The 18,211-nt window shown below is 41.6% G+C and overlaps 1 protein-coding gene across 1 annotated transcript in view; it reads right to left on the bottom strand.

The window, feature by feature from the left end:
- Positions 1–3,654: 3,654 nt before the first annotated feature.
- Positions 3,655–18,211, bottom strand: part of OCIAD2 (OCIA domain containing 2) — a 100,099-nt gene continuing 85,542 nt past the window's right edge. Inside the window, exons 6-7 of the mRNA XM_078678956.1 lie at positions 7,809–7,900; positions 3,655–3,818 (exon numbers count right to left, since the gene is read on the bottom strand). Of these exons, the coding sequence (XP_078535082.1) occupies positions 7,819–7,900 (82 nt within the window). The 3' untranslated portion in view covers positions 3,655–3,818; positions 7,809–7,818. The remainder of the gene's footprint in view (positions 3,819–7,808; positions 7,901–18,211) is intronic.

Genomic DNA, 18,211 nt, shown 5'->3' with positions numbered 1-18,211 from the left:
TAAAAGCCTGAACAAACACCCAGAAGTGAAAAAGGAAACACCAAGAATCAAATGAGAACACTTTTATCCAAAAAGTGTACAAAAAACTCCAATAAACCCTTGAACAAGGGAGAGCTCAATGCACAGGGTCCTGTAAGCAGGAGCCGGAAAAAAGAACTGAAAGTAAGTTGGACCTGCTATTCGTTCTGGGATGCTGAGAGAAAGTTCTGGAAGGTTCTCTTAAAGGCACAGGATCCTATTTAAGCCACATAATGGCAGCCTATGGGGCTTGTCTGTCCAGGCCTTCCTCTCTATCATTTCTGAGGGGTTTTGCAGTAAAAGCAAGGGAAATCTGGACAGGCTTTGCTGTTTGTGGATTTTTGGTGGAATTTCTAGTTGAAGTACTGGACAGTGTAGCCTGTGGATATAGGCTGCATTATTTGTCTTTAAATTTTCTCTTAAGTGTCTTTGCAGTTCTGCAATTTTCTGACAACTTAAGAGATTATTTTTGATTGCCGGGGTCCTCGCACATGGGCGGGACTATTCACTAGATTATGACTATAACAGAGATTCCCCTACTACAGAAAAAGTATTTACACCGAGAGAGCATATTTTAAGTGGTTTATTTACAAGTTACACCTGAAAGACACCCGGCTCACTGTGCTGCGAGGGATTGGAAAAGAAGGGTAGACCGGGTCCCCACCAGCAAAAGAACAGGGGAGGAAAAAATAACCAATGGGAGTCTTCTAAAGCACCCTAAAAGTATTCCCATTTTAAGGAGTCCCATTCCTCCCTATACCACAAAAATTGAAATTTTAGTGCAAAGAAGCACCAGGGGCCTTAGCAGCCCAGGTGCTATGACTATCTCCAGTCAGGGCACCAGAGGGCAGATGCCACCTGCCACAAGAAGACCTCTACTGATAGACCTACACCAGGGATTGGTAGTGTAGCGCTGGAGGAGACTAGCTTTGGGACCACTGCACTGGTAACTCTAGTATCCATGGGTGACAATGAGATGGTACCCAAACCCTATATGCCTGATAACACTAAAAAGGTACAGGCAGTGGCTTACCATAATTGTGCAGAGGGTGGAGGCTCCGATAAACATAGGAGCTAGCCTGATGACTATCTGATGTTTGCAGAGCAGGTTATCCCCAATGTAATCCTCAAAGTAGTGACAACTCACAAGCAGGTGAGCCACTACCCCATGGCAGTTGTTGCCCTGGAGTGGGGTTGGGTCTCTGGCTTTCTAAACATAGCTCCGAGTCCAGCTATGCCTGTAGACTGACTGCTAGGGAATGAACTGGAGCAAACTATCTGGAGAGAGGTAGGGTTCAGGTCACATGCTGTAATATTTTGCCCGAGTGGGTGCTCATGACCACACGGTCCTTGGCAGCCCGTCAGGGGAATAGGAAGGACCTGCAGTCGGAAAGAGGGCCTAGGTTCCCACCAAGAAGAGAGGTGGTACGGGCGTGGAAGTGCAAGGCTCCCCTCTAGGATTTCCCCAAGGTGGAAACACGCTTTGAGAAAGTAGGTGTAGACATTGTTGGGTCTCTGGATCCCAGGACAGTCCTAGGGAACAGGTTTATCCTGGTGTTGTTGGACCATGCCACCTAGTGCCCTGAGGCTATTCCCATTAAGGACAGAGATTGAAACATAGTGGCCAGGTCGCTGATGGGAATATTCAGAAATGTGGGATATCCCAAGAAAATCGTGTCCGATAGAGGCATCAACTTCATGTCAGTGTACATGAAGGCTATATGATGAGTGTGATGTTACCTATAAGTTCTCAACACCATACCATCTGCAGACCACTGGGCTTGGCGAGAGGTTCAATAAGACCATGAAAGTCACTATGATAGGCCATGATTATAGAACCCTTTAGACGTAAGTTGGACTGCTTCTTTTGATGGACGTTTGCTTTTGTGAACGAACCAGAAGGGAAACTATACAGAAGACATTAATAGAAATGAGTGAGATATTCAGCCCTTGACTAGTCCAGTCCAGGGCAGAGACTTTGTATAGTAGGGCTTGGCCACCTAATGTGGCTTGGGTGTTTGGTGTGACTGGGCTGTCCATGAAGACTGCTATACAAAGCGAAGGCTGTGTGTTGTAGGGACTTAGCCATCTGCGTGTCACTCATTGAGCATGACATCACCTATGCGTAAAAGGTCCTGTAGAAAGCAAAGGTTGTGCACTGTAGAGGCTTGATCATCTAATTGGGTTTGGGTGTCTGCAGAGAGCTGGCTTTCCATGAAAACGTCTGTACAAGGTGGAGGCACTGCATTGTAGGGTGATTGGCCACCTAATGGGGCTTGGATGCCTTGAGGGAGAGGGCTTTCCATTACTTGTGCCTATGAGCCATGTTGTGCCACCTTGGGGTGATGGGACACATTGAGAGAGGGTAAGAGGACTGATCTCGACTAACGAAGGGAATTGCTATAATGCCCATTGAAATGGCCTTTTTCAGTGTTAAAAACGAGGAAGTAGCCCAAAACATTTAACATCCACCACTTGCAACTATATGTCTAATGGTACTACGCAAGAGAATTGAGTGACCCTGACCCACTCTGAAAAGTACCTTTCAAACTTCAAATTATTTCATTCTAACTATCCATATATATCTTTCCCCTTCCATCTATCTATCCCTCCTGACATCTGCTCACCTATTCTACTTTACACTCTTCCAGCCTCGATCTTTCCATCCTTCTATTCATCAACCCAGCCATCTTCCTATTTAACTGCCAACTCACCCATTTATATGTTCTCCCTTCCATCCATCCATCCTTTCAGACTTTCATCTATATTTCTTCTTACATCCATCCTTTCGCCCGCCTGTTCTTACCCTCCGATTCATCTTTTCACCCATCCCTTCTGTCACCCAGCCTTCAATCCTTTCATCCACCCTATTTTTGTCTCCTTTCATCCTTCTTTTCTCTGTTCTGTCCCTTTCACAATTACATCCTTTTCGTTTTGCTTCACTTCACATTTCCTTCTACCTTTTCCCTAATGTTTTTCCCCATTGTGCTACCCCTACCTTCTTTCTCTCACATTTATTTTCATGCTTTCACCCTGCCTTCACTACTTACCTTCTCTTTTACCTTCCCCTTTCCATCTTTCCTTTCTCCACTACTTACAATTTCATTCTTACCTTTCTATCTCAAGCTTGTTGTTTATGTTTGTCTTTATCTCTGCTGTCACTCATGATCATCATTTATTTTTTCTGCCTTCACAGTACTTGGTTTATTGCAGCCCTGTATCCCTACCACAGCTCTGGTATGGATTTGCTCACATGGATATTTATAATCTATTGTCTGCAGACTGTCAGACATAAAAGGCCCATAAATAACAGAATAATATTCAAGGGGCATGCAGTTTACCAGTCTCGTAGAACCCCTATGCAATTTCCTCACCCTTGCTCCAGCGTTTAAAGAGGGCGGTTGACGACGTCACTGACTAAATATGGTTCATTTTCAAAAATCTTTTCATGTCCCAAGGGATTCACACTAACAATAGACATCAAAATGTTCGTGGAACAGATGAATACTCTGTTTTCAAATATATTATGTGAATTATCATTCGAAGAGAAGTTCATAAACTTACATAGCACAAGAGAGCATTGTGAAGGTTTACATTATGACGTGCAATGCAGTTAGGAGAGGCACCACGAAAAGGCACAGTTACTTCAAAAAACTTTATTGTACAACATTTTTCATTATAGTTTCTTTTCTGTCCAAAAACGATAGTGCACTATTCATGATTAAGAAATAAAAAAATATTTTGTTTGAAAAGGCTATTACAGCTTCTCTTCGTGCTCCTTTTTCCAGCAAAGTCCTCATCTGATAAAATAAAAGAACAGTTAGAAATAGCAATGATTTATAAGGGACATCTCAATAAACACAATTCTACATTTCAATAACCTCCCCTCTTCACAAAGGATTACAGTTGTATTATAAACAAAAGGTTTCAAGCATCTACTGCTATGCAGTGGTGCTGTAAAAGATGGTAAGGGTCTCCAAGTTTTCACTGGCTGGTCCAAGTAGGGCAATTTTGAGCCCTTCTTTTCTGAAGTACCCCAAATCAACTTTGTGTACCCCACTAATGATCTTTATTCGATCTTACCAAGTAGATCATAAAAGATGAGCACATAGCAGATGAACAAAATAAAAACGTAATAAAACACACAACATTGTTATAAGAACAGATATAAACATATTAAGAGCATAATAAAACCATCCGGAAAGTAATACATTTAGAATGTTTATCTTAAAAAAAAAAATCTGAAGTGCATTGGTCGATTTAAACAATATATGGGAAAACCAAAAAACAAGCATTTGCAATGCAATAGGTCTCGCATTTTACGCAAGTTTAAGCTATTGGCATTGTAAATGACACTGCCTTTTATTTATGTTTTAAAAACAAAAATAAAAGGCATTGTTATTTGCAATGTTAATAGCTCAAACTCGAGTAAATGCGAGACCTATTGCATTGCAAATGCTTGTTAAATCCAAGGGCTCTACAGCTGGAAGAAGGATCGATGGTTGTAACCTCTCATCATTGACATCTGCTATGACCTACAGGTCACACGTTCAACTCCAGACAGGAAAACCCCTCCCATTTATCCTTCCGAAGTAGGCAGAATTGAATTGGGTACTAGTAAAAATGGTTATTTACAGGGCTAAGTATATAGAAATGTGGCATGAAGCTCTGTATCAAAAGCTAATTAGGTACACAAAGTAACCACATTACTGATTGATAATTATGCTACTAATACATTAATATATTTATTAGACCAGTTTCGGATGCCACAGGCCCTTGAGAAAGCGCGGAAATGGCCCCTTCGATTGCAGTTGTAGTAGTAAAATATAACAATTATCAGAGTTCAGTGGGCCCCTCAGGACTATGGGCGCCGGGGCACAAACTGCACTAATATAATTTAAGCCCCTGTACTGCAACGTGATATATTTTTCCAAGTACGTGCTGAAAGTCGAGTTCAGGCTAGACATAACTATTTTAATAAAACTGAAAGAAAATAGATGGTTTTCGCTGATGAAAAGTTGCAGTGTGGCTCAAGGTGCGGTCGTAGTAGCTTTGTGAAGTTTCTATTCCTTCGGACTGATTCAGCTAGGAATCATCGAACGCATTACAACATAATGGTTCAATTAGGATAGGAGAAGTTCCAAATTATGGTAATTGCATAGTGTCATAACGATGCATCGTTCTGGAACCTTCTGTGAACACCACAAGCTCTGTCATAAATAATCGGAGAAATTAAAATGAATCGCCAAAGAACGGCTAAAATTCATACTGGTGGCCGTAGAGAAAATATTTTGTGTCGGTAATACCACAGGGTGATTTACGTTGCTGTATAATACTGCCCTGGGAGGTCCACGGTCAGACCCAATTATCTCCTGGGCCCCCTGCGTTCATTCCTCCAGCCCTCTCCTACTCGGCTCTGAAGCCCGAGTGCGGCAGAAATCACTGCCAGTCGAAGAAGGAAGGCAGGCCTCGTGCTGGAGCCGGCAAAATGTCACTTCTTGTCTTATTTTCAACTGGTTGCTGATTTTTTGCTAGACAGATTATCACTTTGATTCCTGAAATTTCAGGGAAGCTATGTGGAAATGTTTTTCAATAGACAGAAAAAGGGCTCGGAACAATTTTATTGCGTTGCCCCGTTAATCGTGAACGCTTGGATTAACGGAAAGACCAGTCAAAGTAATTAGCTCAATGGAAACCTGCAGTAACACATGCATCTTTGGAAATAATTATGGGATTAAAAAAAATCGGGATGCAGAGAAATACATTCATGCTATTGTATTAAATGACCTTGCGTGTACATGCAAGACTGGTGAGAAATTTAGAATGCGTTGATGTTTGCAAACTAAATAACAACCACTCGCCAGGCAGCCCGTTTATGACAGAGACTTTTCCCTTTTTGAGACGGCCCACTTGGATGGCTCGTCTGCCTTCCTTTTGGCGTAAAAGGTTTATTATGGCCCCATAAAGATAAGAAACCTTTTACGCCAAACGGAAGGGAGACGAGCCCGTCCAAGTGGGCCGTCTCAAAAAGAGAAAAGTCCAGGTCTCAGAATGCTCTTTCCCAATGGCTGCCCACCGTTTAGCATAGTGACGCCGGCCAATGGGAAAGAGGGGCGGGGCTTAAAGTCTGCTAGTGAAACTCCCTCAAAAACATAAAATCTCGCCAGCGAGACTGCGCATGTGCGCAGCCCACGCAGGTGAGACCTAACAAAGTGCAGTTGTGCTCAATATGGAATCAATTAAAACAACTTTCTCTTCTCTGTGCTAAAATACACTTCAAAAAACAATCGACAGAATAGCAAATGTCATAATGATCGAGTTGCTGGAAGAAGAGCAAGTCAACTTTACATTAGTAAACTTGCACCTACACAACAATGCCAAGAAAAATCTCCCTGTATAAGGTAAGTAATAATGACAGAAAAAAACTAAGTGCAATAAACACTGGGTCTGATCACATGGACAAATGTCTATCTGCAAAAGAGTATTTTCTTGTGGAAAACATAGCAACCAACGATTCCTACCCAGTCTAAAATCGGGCCAGTACTGTTCGCTCATACACATCCATCACAAAGTAGATAGAGTGACAATAATCTCTCACAACTGGTTTCTCCACCTCCACAGCCTCCATAGAGGCAGGTCTATGCTTGATGAAACTGTCCTGAGACCAGTTTTTATCTTTTTTTTAATAATAATAGCAGGATTCTCAAACAAGTGTGTGCAACCCATGGCTACAAGATAGGCAATCTCTTATGACAGCCGATTAAGCTCAGCTTCCTTATTCGCCCAGATTGAGCACCAGAGTACTGCGGGGTTGTGTTAATGGATTGTATTGTACATACTCCCGGACTAATTCCTAGTGCAGAGGGAAATTTGGCATCAAGGGGGAACCCCCAACAGGCAATGAAAGCATCTATTCTCCTCCACCTGGATGATGCCAACATCTCTACAGATGAATAGTCACTCAATTAAGGGCTACTACAACCAGTGCATTCAAACACATATGAGCACAAGCTCTCACAGCTGGGAAAAACTCAAATATTCTAATATGGTTGAAACATAGTTATTTCTATTTCTTTTTGTCCTTGTTAAACAACACACTAAACTGATGTCCACTCCTGATATCAAGAAAACAAAGGAAAGGATTAAAGAGCTCTCAGAATTCTTTGCAGTAGGATATGAAAGCTTGAACATTCCCCTTCACACCCAAAAGTGGATGAAACCTTACTCACTCTAGCTCCAAAAAGGAAATTGTTCAATCTAGAATAATTCACTGTAATTGCTAAAAGCGAACATGGTAAAACTAAAATTAACACTAGACTATATTCTCACTACAAACATCCAATTCTGCTACTACAAGAAAGACCAGCATATTTCTCATTCAATATTGAAAGGGGCCGATTAACAACGCAACTTTATTGAATGAGGGGCGGGTCCCAGGCCACCCACTACACTAAGGCTTGAAGACAAATAACTTTCATCCAGTAAAAAAATTCTAATTTGTTAGTCAAAATTCTATAAAGTTGTATAGCATCTCAAATGTTATTAATTGAAGATTGCAACGTATCAGATGACCTACAGTACGGATTCAGATCAGAGTGTAGCAGAGAAACAAATAGACTTAAAATTGTTGACAACACACTTTCATAAGGAAAAAGGGTGGCTTGTGCCTACTTACCCTCCTAGACTTACCAGCAGTGTATGATGAAATCAACAAGACCCTCATCAGCACATTCAGGGAAAGAATGGGGTTATCCTCTTATCGGATTAATAAACATTCGTCCTCATCTTACCTGCATGGTTTTAAGATGACGAAGGCTGAGTAGTCTTATTTTCATTTGTTGCATTTTTTGATTTGCATTCCTCACACACGTGATGACAGTGTCTAAAAGGAAGCATGCATACAGCAGAATGGTAAAGTTTGTTTTCAATTTTAAAGAAATTATTATTGTAAATTGGGAGTCAGGATGGTTCAGTGGGGGCAGGTGAATAGAGAGCATGAAGAGTTGTTAGGTTGGGAAATCTGAATGATCCAGCTTAAAAATGTTCCCCTCCACCCCCAATGTTCACTAAAGATGATTTGAAGAAGATGTGCAGGAAACATTTGGCAATGGCAGTACATATGTGCCTTCGTTATTCAAGCCATCATCTGATACAAAACTTTACTAAGCAATGGACAGACTGATTGTCACTATCCAAGCACAGTGACTATCTAAACAGAGTGACTACAGACCACCTTGACTCCGTTCAACAAGAATCACAGACCCATAAAGTGTGCCTTGGCTCAGAAAAAACTATTGTACCCAAAAACGTTAGAGTGTGCGATAAAAACGCTGGTAACATAAAATGAACTATGCACAAATTAATCAAATTTTCAAAGGCTAGGAAAAGGAGGCTTGAAGTGGCACGTACTGCCCTTAACTGAATGCAGACAATGCCTTCTCAAGGGTTGACATCGAAAGGGAAATCAATATCCCCTTGGATAGATATCAGGAAATATCAAAGGCACGCTTCAGTCAAACATTACCAGTGCAGGGTGGCTATTTGTACCAATAGTCTGAAACAACTGATCATTCTATTGCACACACATCCTCAAACTTTTCCTTGGTCTTCAATGGATTAATGAGTAGGTCCTGGATCATAAAGCTTCAGTATTTTCATTCCCTCTCAGATGTCTGGATCTCCACTGACATCATGAAGTGGATTGCTTTACTAACACTTTTGTTGTACTAAAGCTTTACAAACTCCAAGTCTCGAACAGGTGACTAATGATAATTAATGTACTTGTAGTATCTTGGAGAACAAACCTATGAATTTGCTCTGGAGTAGCTTTACTCTGACACCCATTCCCATTCAGAGAGATATTTTGCGATTAAGAAATAACTTATAGGAAAGCTTGTTTTAGAGATAAAATCTTTCACCTTAGTTTTTTATGGGCATACGAGGGAAAAAGGGGAATGTAAATTAGAATAAACGATAAGCCCACTTTATACAAGTGGCTTAAGGTATATCATTCTGTCCCTACACATCCTTTTTTCACCTTGACTCAGATTAGTAAATGTACGTTTTCCCTATGATTTCTTTGCGACCATGCGACTGGGATCTGCTGTCAAATTACATCCATCCTTATTTATACAGACTACCATGTAAGGTCTGTATGATGAAGCACACTGCAGACTCCAAGGTGTATTTTCCAAATATTGTATTAAGATCGAGAGTACAGCGATCGACCGAACAGAAACGCAGTTTCATTGCTGAAATCTAAACCCAACACATCTCGCCTTTTCACAATCTTTCCCAAAATAATACAAACAAAACAAAAACAACATCTAAACAGTAAACATCATTAGAACAACTAACAATGCATATATATATATATCAAATAGATTATGGAAAATGGGAAGATTACACAGTGCCTCAGTTTTATGGGTGATCTCTCACAAGTTCTCCTGGAGGTTTTTGTCTGTTCAGGATGAACACTATCCCCTCTCTCACAATCACCTCTACATACACCACTACCCCTCCAGGGAGACAACCTATCTTTGTTTCACCTCTTGTTATGCTCCAACATGACTACTGGTTCCTTGACCAGGATAACTTTCTTTGGTTGAGATTATTTGTACTGGCCCTTTTCATGATGTCTGGTAGCCGAACTCGGACCACATCACCTGGTTTAATAAGCAAGTTATCTGTACTATCTGGTTATATGCAACCAGCATACTTATTTTGTACTATTTCATGTTCCAACTTTACTGATAACAAATTCCTTTCTACCTTGGACACATCCATCCAAGGACAAATCTACTTGGTAGCAGGCTCACAGTTTTTAAGCAGGGCAAACAAGACGCTTCTGGACTGCATTAGGAGTGGTGTGAATTGCCCACAATAAATCCTCCTTTTCTTTGCCCCAATCCAACCCAGTAGCAATGGATAACGAATGTTGTTCTTGATAACTCGATTACACATTTCCACCAGGCCATTGCTGCGAATTTGGTACAGATATGTCTTGGAATGTTTAACACCCCAATCGGAAAAAGTCGTAAAACTCACACGATGTAAATTGAACCCCATTAACTGTTATCTCCTCAGGAGCCCCTTCTCTCATGAACATGGGTGACAAGAAATTTAGGACATCGTGAGGTGTTAGATGACCTCACGAATTCCAATTTTGGCCGCCGCAAAACGTAATCCATAAACACAATTCCATACTTGCAACGTTCTTTGACCATATTGATAGGTCCTATAATGTCCATCCCCTACTTGGTCCAAGCCTTGTCTGGTACAGGCATTGCTTCAACTGGACTGGGTATTTCCCGCTGATAGCACACGCTAAACACTCGCTCACAAAATGCTCCATCTCCTTATCCAACCCTGGCCACCATAACATATCTCCGATCCTTCTTTTCATAGCTCTCATTCTCACGTGGGCTTCGGGCACTAGCTCCAATACTTCAGTATGAAGACCACTGGATACAAGCAATGCATAATCCATTCTTAGAATGCCATTGACTATATTTAATTCAGAAAACACATGTTTAAAGGCATCAATATGCATAAAGGGCTTTTCTTTGGGCCAATCCTTGCCAATCAAACTCGTAATATCCTGCAGGATTTCGTTGCTCTCAAGAGGAGACCTCTACTCACTTTCTGAGATGCAACCATTTGTAAGATTTCACACCGCACCAACCATACTAAAATCTCCTCCATATTCCTCCACCACATTGTCACAGTCACACAAGGGTAAACAGGATAAACAATCCACAAATGTGTTCCTCACACCCAGAATGTATTCCTATTTCACTCTTTACTGGGATTCCTGTAGCCTAAATTAGCATTTAGCTAAACGTAGCATCAGATGAAAAGCTCCCTTGGTTGTAAAGACATTTACTAAGGGTTTATGATCCACTCTAATGGTGAATTCCACAACCCGCAAATAGTTCTTAAAGTGGTTGACCCCCCACCAACAGGCTAGAGTTTCCAGCTCTATGACTGAATAGGTACATTCAGCACCCCTCAGGGCACGAGCAACAATAGCAACTATTTTGTCTTTTTCTCCAGGAGTCTGCAATAAAATAGTGCCCAAACCATGCTAGCTAGCAGTTGTGGCAATAATGGAGGGGGTCACGTGTGTCATATGGTTTCAAAGGAATGGAATTAGCCACCTCCATCTCAATTACCTCAAACTCGTGATTCATTTCCTCGCTCCACACAAATTTCTCATGCTTTTTGAGCTAGGTCCTAAGATTGCATGTTCTTTCTGCACACTTGGGAATAAATTGTAGGTACAACATCATAGCCAGGGATTTATCATTAGATGACACGTTATGACCAAATATCAGGATGTCACCCTGAAAGTATCTGACATTTGGTATACCTCTGCATATTGCCACCACCACACGTTGAAATACAGAGGAGGCCGAGGCCAAACCAAATGGCATGCGCAAAAATCTGAATGCTCCCTCAGGAGTAATGAATGATGTTAAATACCTCAACTCATGTTTCAACGTGATCTGATGATATGCAGCCATCATGTCTAAGTTAAGAACACCTTGGCATCCTTGAGACAAGCTAACATTTCAGTTATATTTGGTAGGGGATGCCAAATTCTTTCATTGAGGTCTCTCAGATCGATGCACATCCTCAACGACCTATTTGCTTTCCTCACTATTACGATTGGGGACAAACACTCAGCGCTCTCAATAGCTTTAATTTGCCTTGATCACACAGATTTTTCAATTCCTTCTTGAGCTCTTCCCTTATTGTCATGGGTACACATCTTACTTTATGTACAACGTGTGTTGTCCCAGACTTCAATATGATCTGATAGGAAAACACTTCAATGTACCTAATTTTTCTTGGAAGATTTCTGTAATCTCACTCAACCAAGGACATGCATCTACTGCACCAACCATGACACATTTGTTTTTCAATAACAACTGCTCAGGGCTATTGGAATCCAAGATGATCCCCAGTTTTCTCTGTTCCAACCATCCCAACAGGCATGAACATCCTAGGCCACATACACTGTGGCCTGCACCTTGTTCCCTTTAAAGTCCAGAATGGTATAAACTGTCTTTACTACTTCTTTGAATTTTACTCCATACGCACCCGGACGTTCACATGACTTTATTAACTATATATATATATATATATATATATTTTTTTTAAATCGCACTCCTGCATACTAATTAGTTTAAAAAAAGATCCGTTATCCGCTCTCATGTTGATGGGAACCTCCAACACATTCATGAGAAAATATGGTCTTTTAATCCTATCCGTTCCTACTTGCAAAATATTATTCTTCATGTCCTCCTCCTCTGCTTCTTGGAAGCACTACATTGCCCTTATCAGATTCAGATTTGTTTTCATTACTGTAAGTAGATTCAATCATATTAACATTACTTAGGAAAAGATTTGTCATTAGTAGATTTACATACTTTGGCAAAATGTTCCTTTTTCTTACACTATGCACACTTTTTTATAAACAGCAGGACACAATGAGGATTTACCTAAATGATTTCTCTTCCCACATCTGTAACACTCCATAACTTTTTCCCCCCTCAAATGTCTTTTCTTTATGTTTTTCAACATTCACACCTGGATGTGGGCTTACAGGCATCTGTTCCATGCAAATCGTGGTTGCTTCAATCCTGCTTGCAATTTGAACTGCTCTCTCTCCAAAGTTACCTTTTCTGGAGTTAACAACTTTCTTGTAACTTTTTATAGTTGGGTTTTTTCACCATCTGATCTCATAATTTCTTCCTTGAATGTCCCATAACCACAAATAGCTGCCAATATTCTTAAAACTCCTGTGTAGCACTCAATGGACTTCCCTGATTTCTGGAATAAAATGTGTGTCTTTCCATAATTATATGAATCTTTTTCTTGAAACACATGTCCATGGTCTTAATGGCTGTAACGTATTCATCTAAAACATCACCATCCTCCATCACATTAGCTATGGGTAGATTTTTCAAAAATCTCTTACCTCAGAACCCAATGAAGGCCTTAAAATGGCATATTTTGTTTTGTAAAAACCTCCTCTTCTATGGCGTCTAAATCGGCCCCAAACCCTCCTTCCACTGTTCCCATTCAATATGAGGAGAACCAGGAGTTGTGAAAATGCAGGGGGAGGAATAATATTCTGCAGCATTTTGTCACTCTCCTTCAAATATTATGCAATTAACGGAAAATAAAGCTGATATTTGTACCCCAAAAAAATTGATATTTTAGAAGTACTCAAACTTTGGGCATATGCGGTGTGCGAATCACCATTTATATTCTTTTTTGGTGTTGCAATTAGCATGTACAGTAGTCTCACCAAATATATATATATATATTTTAATTATAAGGTGTGCGAATCAGTGTGAAAGCACCCATAAACCTGTTGTTTTGAATCATAAAGTTATATTTTGTGTGTGAATCATCGAAGCTCTGCACAATGTGCCAAATACCTGACAGAAGGAGTTCCAATAAGCTCCTGTCTAGCGTTTATTTACAGCTGTCAAAGCAGTCAAGGGAAAGTTGAAAACAAAGCCATGACGCAGAAGCTGGAAATTAGCACGTTGGTTTCCAGGCCTCACTAAGGAGCAGCGTGCATCCAAATGGGCATGTGGAGAACGAGCACGGGACAGAAATGCAATGCCTTCACGTGCATTCTCGCGCACTGCCACGTGGACTGAATCGGAAATCGGAAAGCGGCACTGCCAATTTGTCCCGAATCCGAAAATGGCTCTGGCAAATTAGCCCCTGTAAAGCAGGCATGATTTGGCAGACTGCCCTGCACAACAAGCACTAATTCCAATGCCAAGGTCCAGAATATGCCTGGGGGTCCGTCGACGATCTCTGTGTAGATTCCTCAGTGGATCGTCAGTCCATAAATGAGGGTAGTCCCCCTTGTCACCACTATGAGAAAGCACACTGCAGACTCCGAGGTGTGTGTTTTCCAAATATTTTATTAAGATCAAGAGTACAGCATCTAACTGAGCAGTAATGCAACTGTTTCTACAATAACATTCCCTAATCCAGGGCATAAGTTCTAAAAAAAAGAAGTGGGGGGACTCTCCAAGTTAGGTAGTATCACAGGAAGTGACATCACAGTGCGTGGCATTGCAGGAAGTGACCTCACGGCACGTGAAAGATTCCTTTACCCAAGGATTGACAAACTAACTCTGCTGCCAGCCTACCCCACCAGGCGTAATATTCCATGTGCAGCACATTTCCATGTAGATGTGATTGCTTTAGCTGCCTGGTGGTGAACACATTTGATGAAAGATTTTTTTTGTCGAGTCCTAGTTTTGACTTAAAGTAGCATACAGGGTTAATGCGCCTCCTGTAAAGCACATTATGTAACATGCAGATGGTAGATCTTATTTTATGTAGATAGGTAAGTAGGTTACTGCTTTGAACACAGAGATCCGTTTGTTACACACAGTTGCATTGTAATCCTTCTAGTAGAGCACATTGAGCTATGAAGGATGATATGTGACTCCTACACCCAATAACCCTCACTGTCTTATGTAACATATAGTGTGCAATGATTTACAAACTTGTGTGATTTATTGACAATATAAAATGTATGTTTGCTGTAAAGTGAACTGGCACCTTACATTGGGATGAATAGTGCTGTAAAACAAATAAAAAATACTTGTATTTAAATTCTTTGCACTGGGACAGAGTAACGCATCTGACATTCTTACAGTGCATGAATATCTCTTTTATATGGGGATCTGAACAAAGTCAAAATCGTGCCTCTCTTATGCGCCTTAGAAGTGTTAACAAGCTGCAACTTTTGTTTCCCTTCCTCTGCATTTACATCTAGGTGTGAGGCTACCGGCAGCCCCAGCCAGGATACTCGGAAAAAGAAGGCCAGATGAACCCTTAAGTTCGGCCTTTGTTATGGTCCAGCTGGAGCCTCAATTAACAAAACCACCCTCCCCGTCTGCAAGTGGCCGCTTGGAAGGAAAGCCGATAACGAACAGGCTTTGCTGAATGAATCCCGGTGTCTCAAACTTACACCGGGACGAATTCACCATATTTTAGAGTGGGGCTCAACTTCTTGGCAGGGTGGACGGCATCTACCCTGTGAAAAGAGTGGGTGGACGCCGTCCAACTGCATGTACCCCCGACTCGAGCCCCGTCCTCATCACATTCAGATTCCATTGCTGGAATCCAAGCTTAACAGTCTTCCTTTAAGATGCCCTTACAATAAAGTAACCCCGACAGCATTCATCATGGGTTTTCTCTTTCTTTAATAAAGTAAACCCTTGGTTCCCACAGACAGGTGTCTCTTTATTATTATTCTGTTTCCTCCACAATACATCGAGGAGGAGAAGTGCTGCTCATTATGGATCAGTAACTTGCCTTAGATATGAATGGGCCTTGGGCGGCATCTCATCAAGGTGGATGTGGTGCCAAAGGGGATTTTATCAATTCCATGGCCCTGCTGGGCTTGCAGATAAGGCAAGCCAGGAAAGGCATGTTTATAGGTCCTTGCTTGGTAAATCATAAGTTGTGAGGTGGCTGCAAAAGCTGGGTAAGATACAGCAACTTGGCCACTGCAGGGCTCCTTAGCCACTCGGGCCTAAAAGTAAGACTGTGTACTGCTTAAATGTCAATTTGCGAAGGGTGCAATTAAAGAACCAATTATGGCTCTAGGAATCAAAAGAAGACGCATCAGGTGAATGTAGTAGGGAAATGCATAAGTCTGCTTGACTTTTCTTTCTTTTACATAGGGTTTGCATTGTGCCTTTTAGCCACTTCGTTGTGCCATTAAACACAATCGAGCATGTTGTAATGTGTATCAACTGATAACCAAAAACTACGGCCGATGATTAGCAATGATTCACGAGGGTGATATCTGGATGTTATACATGTGTACAGGGTGGGTCAAAGAAAGTATTAGGGATAAGTGGATGGTCTTAGGTCGGTACAATGGCTCAGTTCATATAGTTCACGCACAGCAGCATTACTTGATGTCTACGCAGTGTGTTTCAGGAGTACTGCATGATACGTAGACCATGTACAGCATGAACGGTGTCCTACTGAAGAAGAACAAAATAAGTGGCTTCTCTTTGAATGCGACAACTGACAGGTTACTATTAACTGTAGCCACACGTTTGCGAGCTGGGGATTGGAAGAATATACATCTGCTTCCCTGTCTGCCAGTACAACTCTGCAATGGTACCCAAGTTGGTCTTCCTTTCACCCCTCAATTTGTGTTGTGCTGGGTGTGACCCAGCAATAAAAAAGGGCTAGACTGGCTACTAGCCACTTCTCACTCTTCTAGAACACCTGGAAAAAGCTGTAAAGCACAGGAGGACAAACTCTGTTATAACTGTACGTGTAACTGAAAGCTCATGTTTTGTTTGTTACTGGGGTCCCACCAGTGACTCCATAAGAAGTTACACTGTCCTCAAGCTGCCAGATGGTTTACTTCACCTTGACGTCTGAAGACTGTGCTCCAGTCCACCTACTCAATGCAGTCGTCCTAATGGCAGGAACCTGCCCTGGAAGAATAGCTTGTAATGACCGGCATCATAAAAGGAGACCAAAAGGACAAACAGCATTCCATAGCTGACTGAAGCCTGTGGAGAAGTCTTCTTGAGAGGGGCACAGAAACATCTGGGTGAATATGGGATCGAGGACCTGCAGAGATTTTTTCCAGGACTCACTGTAACATCCCTGACTTTGTGGATGCCTACGTTTTCCACTCTCCAAGCCCAGAAAGCCAGTTTGTTTTCGCAGTAGTCATCGTGGTAGTTTTGCACTGGCTTCAGCTAGTCACACTGATTCTAGACCCATGAGAAAGATCACACTACTTCTTAGGGTTCTAGCGAACAGTGCAGTGAAACTGAAATCCTATCAGGTCTTCCTGCTGTACCTTGGAGAGGCTCCATCTTAATCCTAGATAACAGCGTGGGGGGGAGGGAGGGTGTCACATTGCTTTCCTTTAAATAAGGCTTCTGAGCAAGTCATTCTTGCACCTGCTTTGCTCCTAGATTGAAAGATCAGAAATGGTTGGTGCTGGTATAAGAAATGTTTTAGGGCACTCTCCAATGTGGTCTCTCTCTCTCTGGCATTTTGAAAGGGAGGGGGGGTCTCTGGATCTTCCGAGTTCACTGATCCTTTTTACTGACACCAGTGGTCTTGACATGGGCGACAATGTTCTCATTTCTACAACTCCATGTCTTGTGTTTCCAGGTGAGGAAGTCAGTAGTAGGGACACCCCAGCCCAAAGTCCATCCTAGGAGGCAGGGGCACTAGCACTGGTGATCCCAGGCCGTTCACACCATTACTGAACTTTTTATTTCAGATCACTGGGCAAGCTAACATGGTATATTCACTATATCTTTCTTATCCCATGTGTCTTCTCTACGATTTTTCCATTCATTCCTATAGAAGATAACAGAGGAGGGGATACATTGCGATACTAGGGATGGAGTTCTGCCCTTTGAAGTCAAACTACTAGTGGCAATATCTTATGGCCAGGCTCCCAGGGTTCTATGTTCTGTAGGAATTCCCACCTCTGGAAATGTTCCCATATGTATTAAGAGCTGCTTCTAATTATTTATTGCACTAGCTGGTGCCTGTTCGCGGTCTCAGGGTCAATTTGTGATCTTTGGTTAGCAAGAAAGGTACTTCTACTAGACAGCTAAACACTCTAGAGCATGGGAGACTTGGCATCTATCTGACTATTTCCCCAGTCTTTACTTAGTCTTTTCCACTCTTCATCTCTGTGCACTTTCCTCTCCTCCCTAACCTTCCCCTGTGCTGTTAATTTTAAATCAACTGATGATATAAGGTAAAATAAGCAGACTTTGAAGGGGATTAGCAACACTGGGCCCGATTCACAAAGGGAATTGTAAATCAAACCTAGGGCAAGTACTATTCCTCAAGGGAGCAGATGTAAGATTTTTTTGTGATTCACATAACTCAACAGTAGTGCTCCTGGGTAGCAATACCAAGCCCAACAAGTCGTATGACATTTTCTTCTCGAGCAAAACTCAGAGTGCCTAATAAGTATAACAAACGTACTGGTCAATTAAATATTTTCGCTTTCTCCTCAATGTCAGAAGTTGGCCTGATATGCAGTGCTCACTATTCTAGTGATCACTATGTATCAGTCCAAACAACCCTTATTGATGATTGGTTGTAAGTCAACCTTATAGACCAGCTATCCTAGTAGCATGGATAC

The sequence above is a fragment of the Lissotriton helveticus genome, chromosome 2_2, assembly GCF_964261635.1.
Source record: "Lissotriton helveticus chromosome 2_2, aLisHel1.1, whole genome shotgun sequence".
Classification (NCBI taxonomy): Eukaryota; Metazoa; Chordata; class Amphibia; order Caudata; family Salamandridae; genus Lissotriton; species Lissotriton helveticus.
The sequence above is the reverse complement of the archived record's forward strand: the minus strand, read 5'-3'. Positions and strand labels throughout refer to the sequence as shown.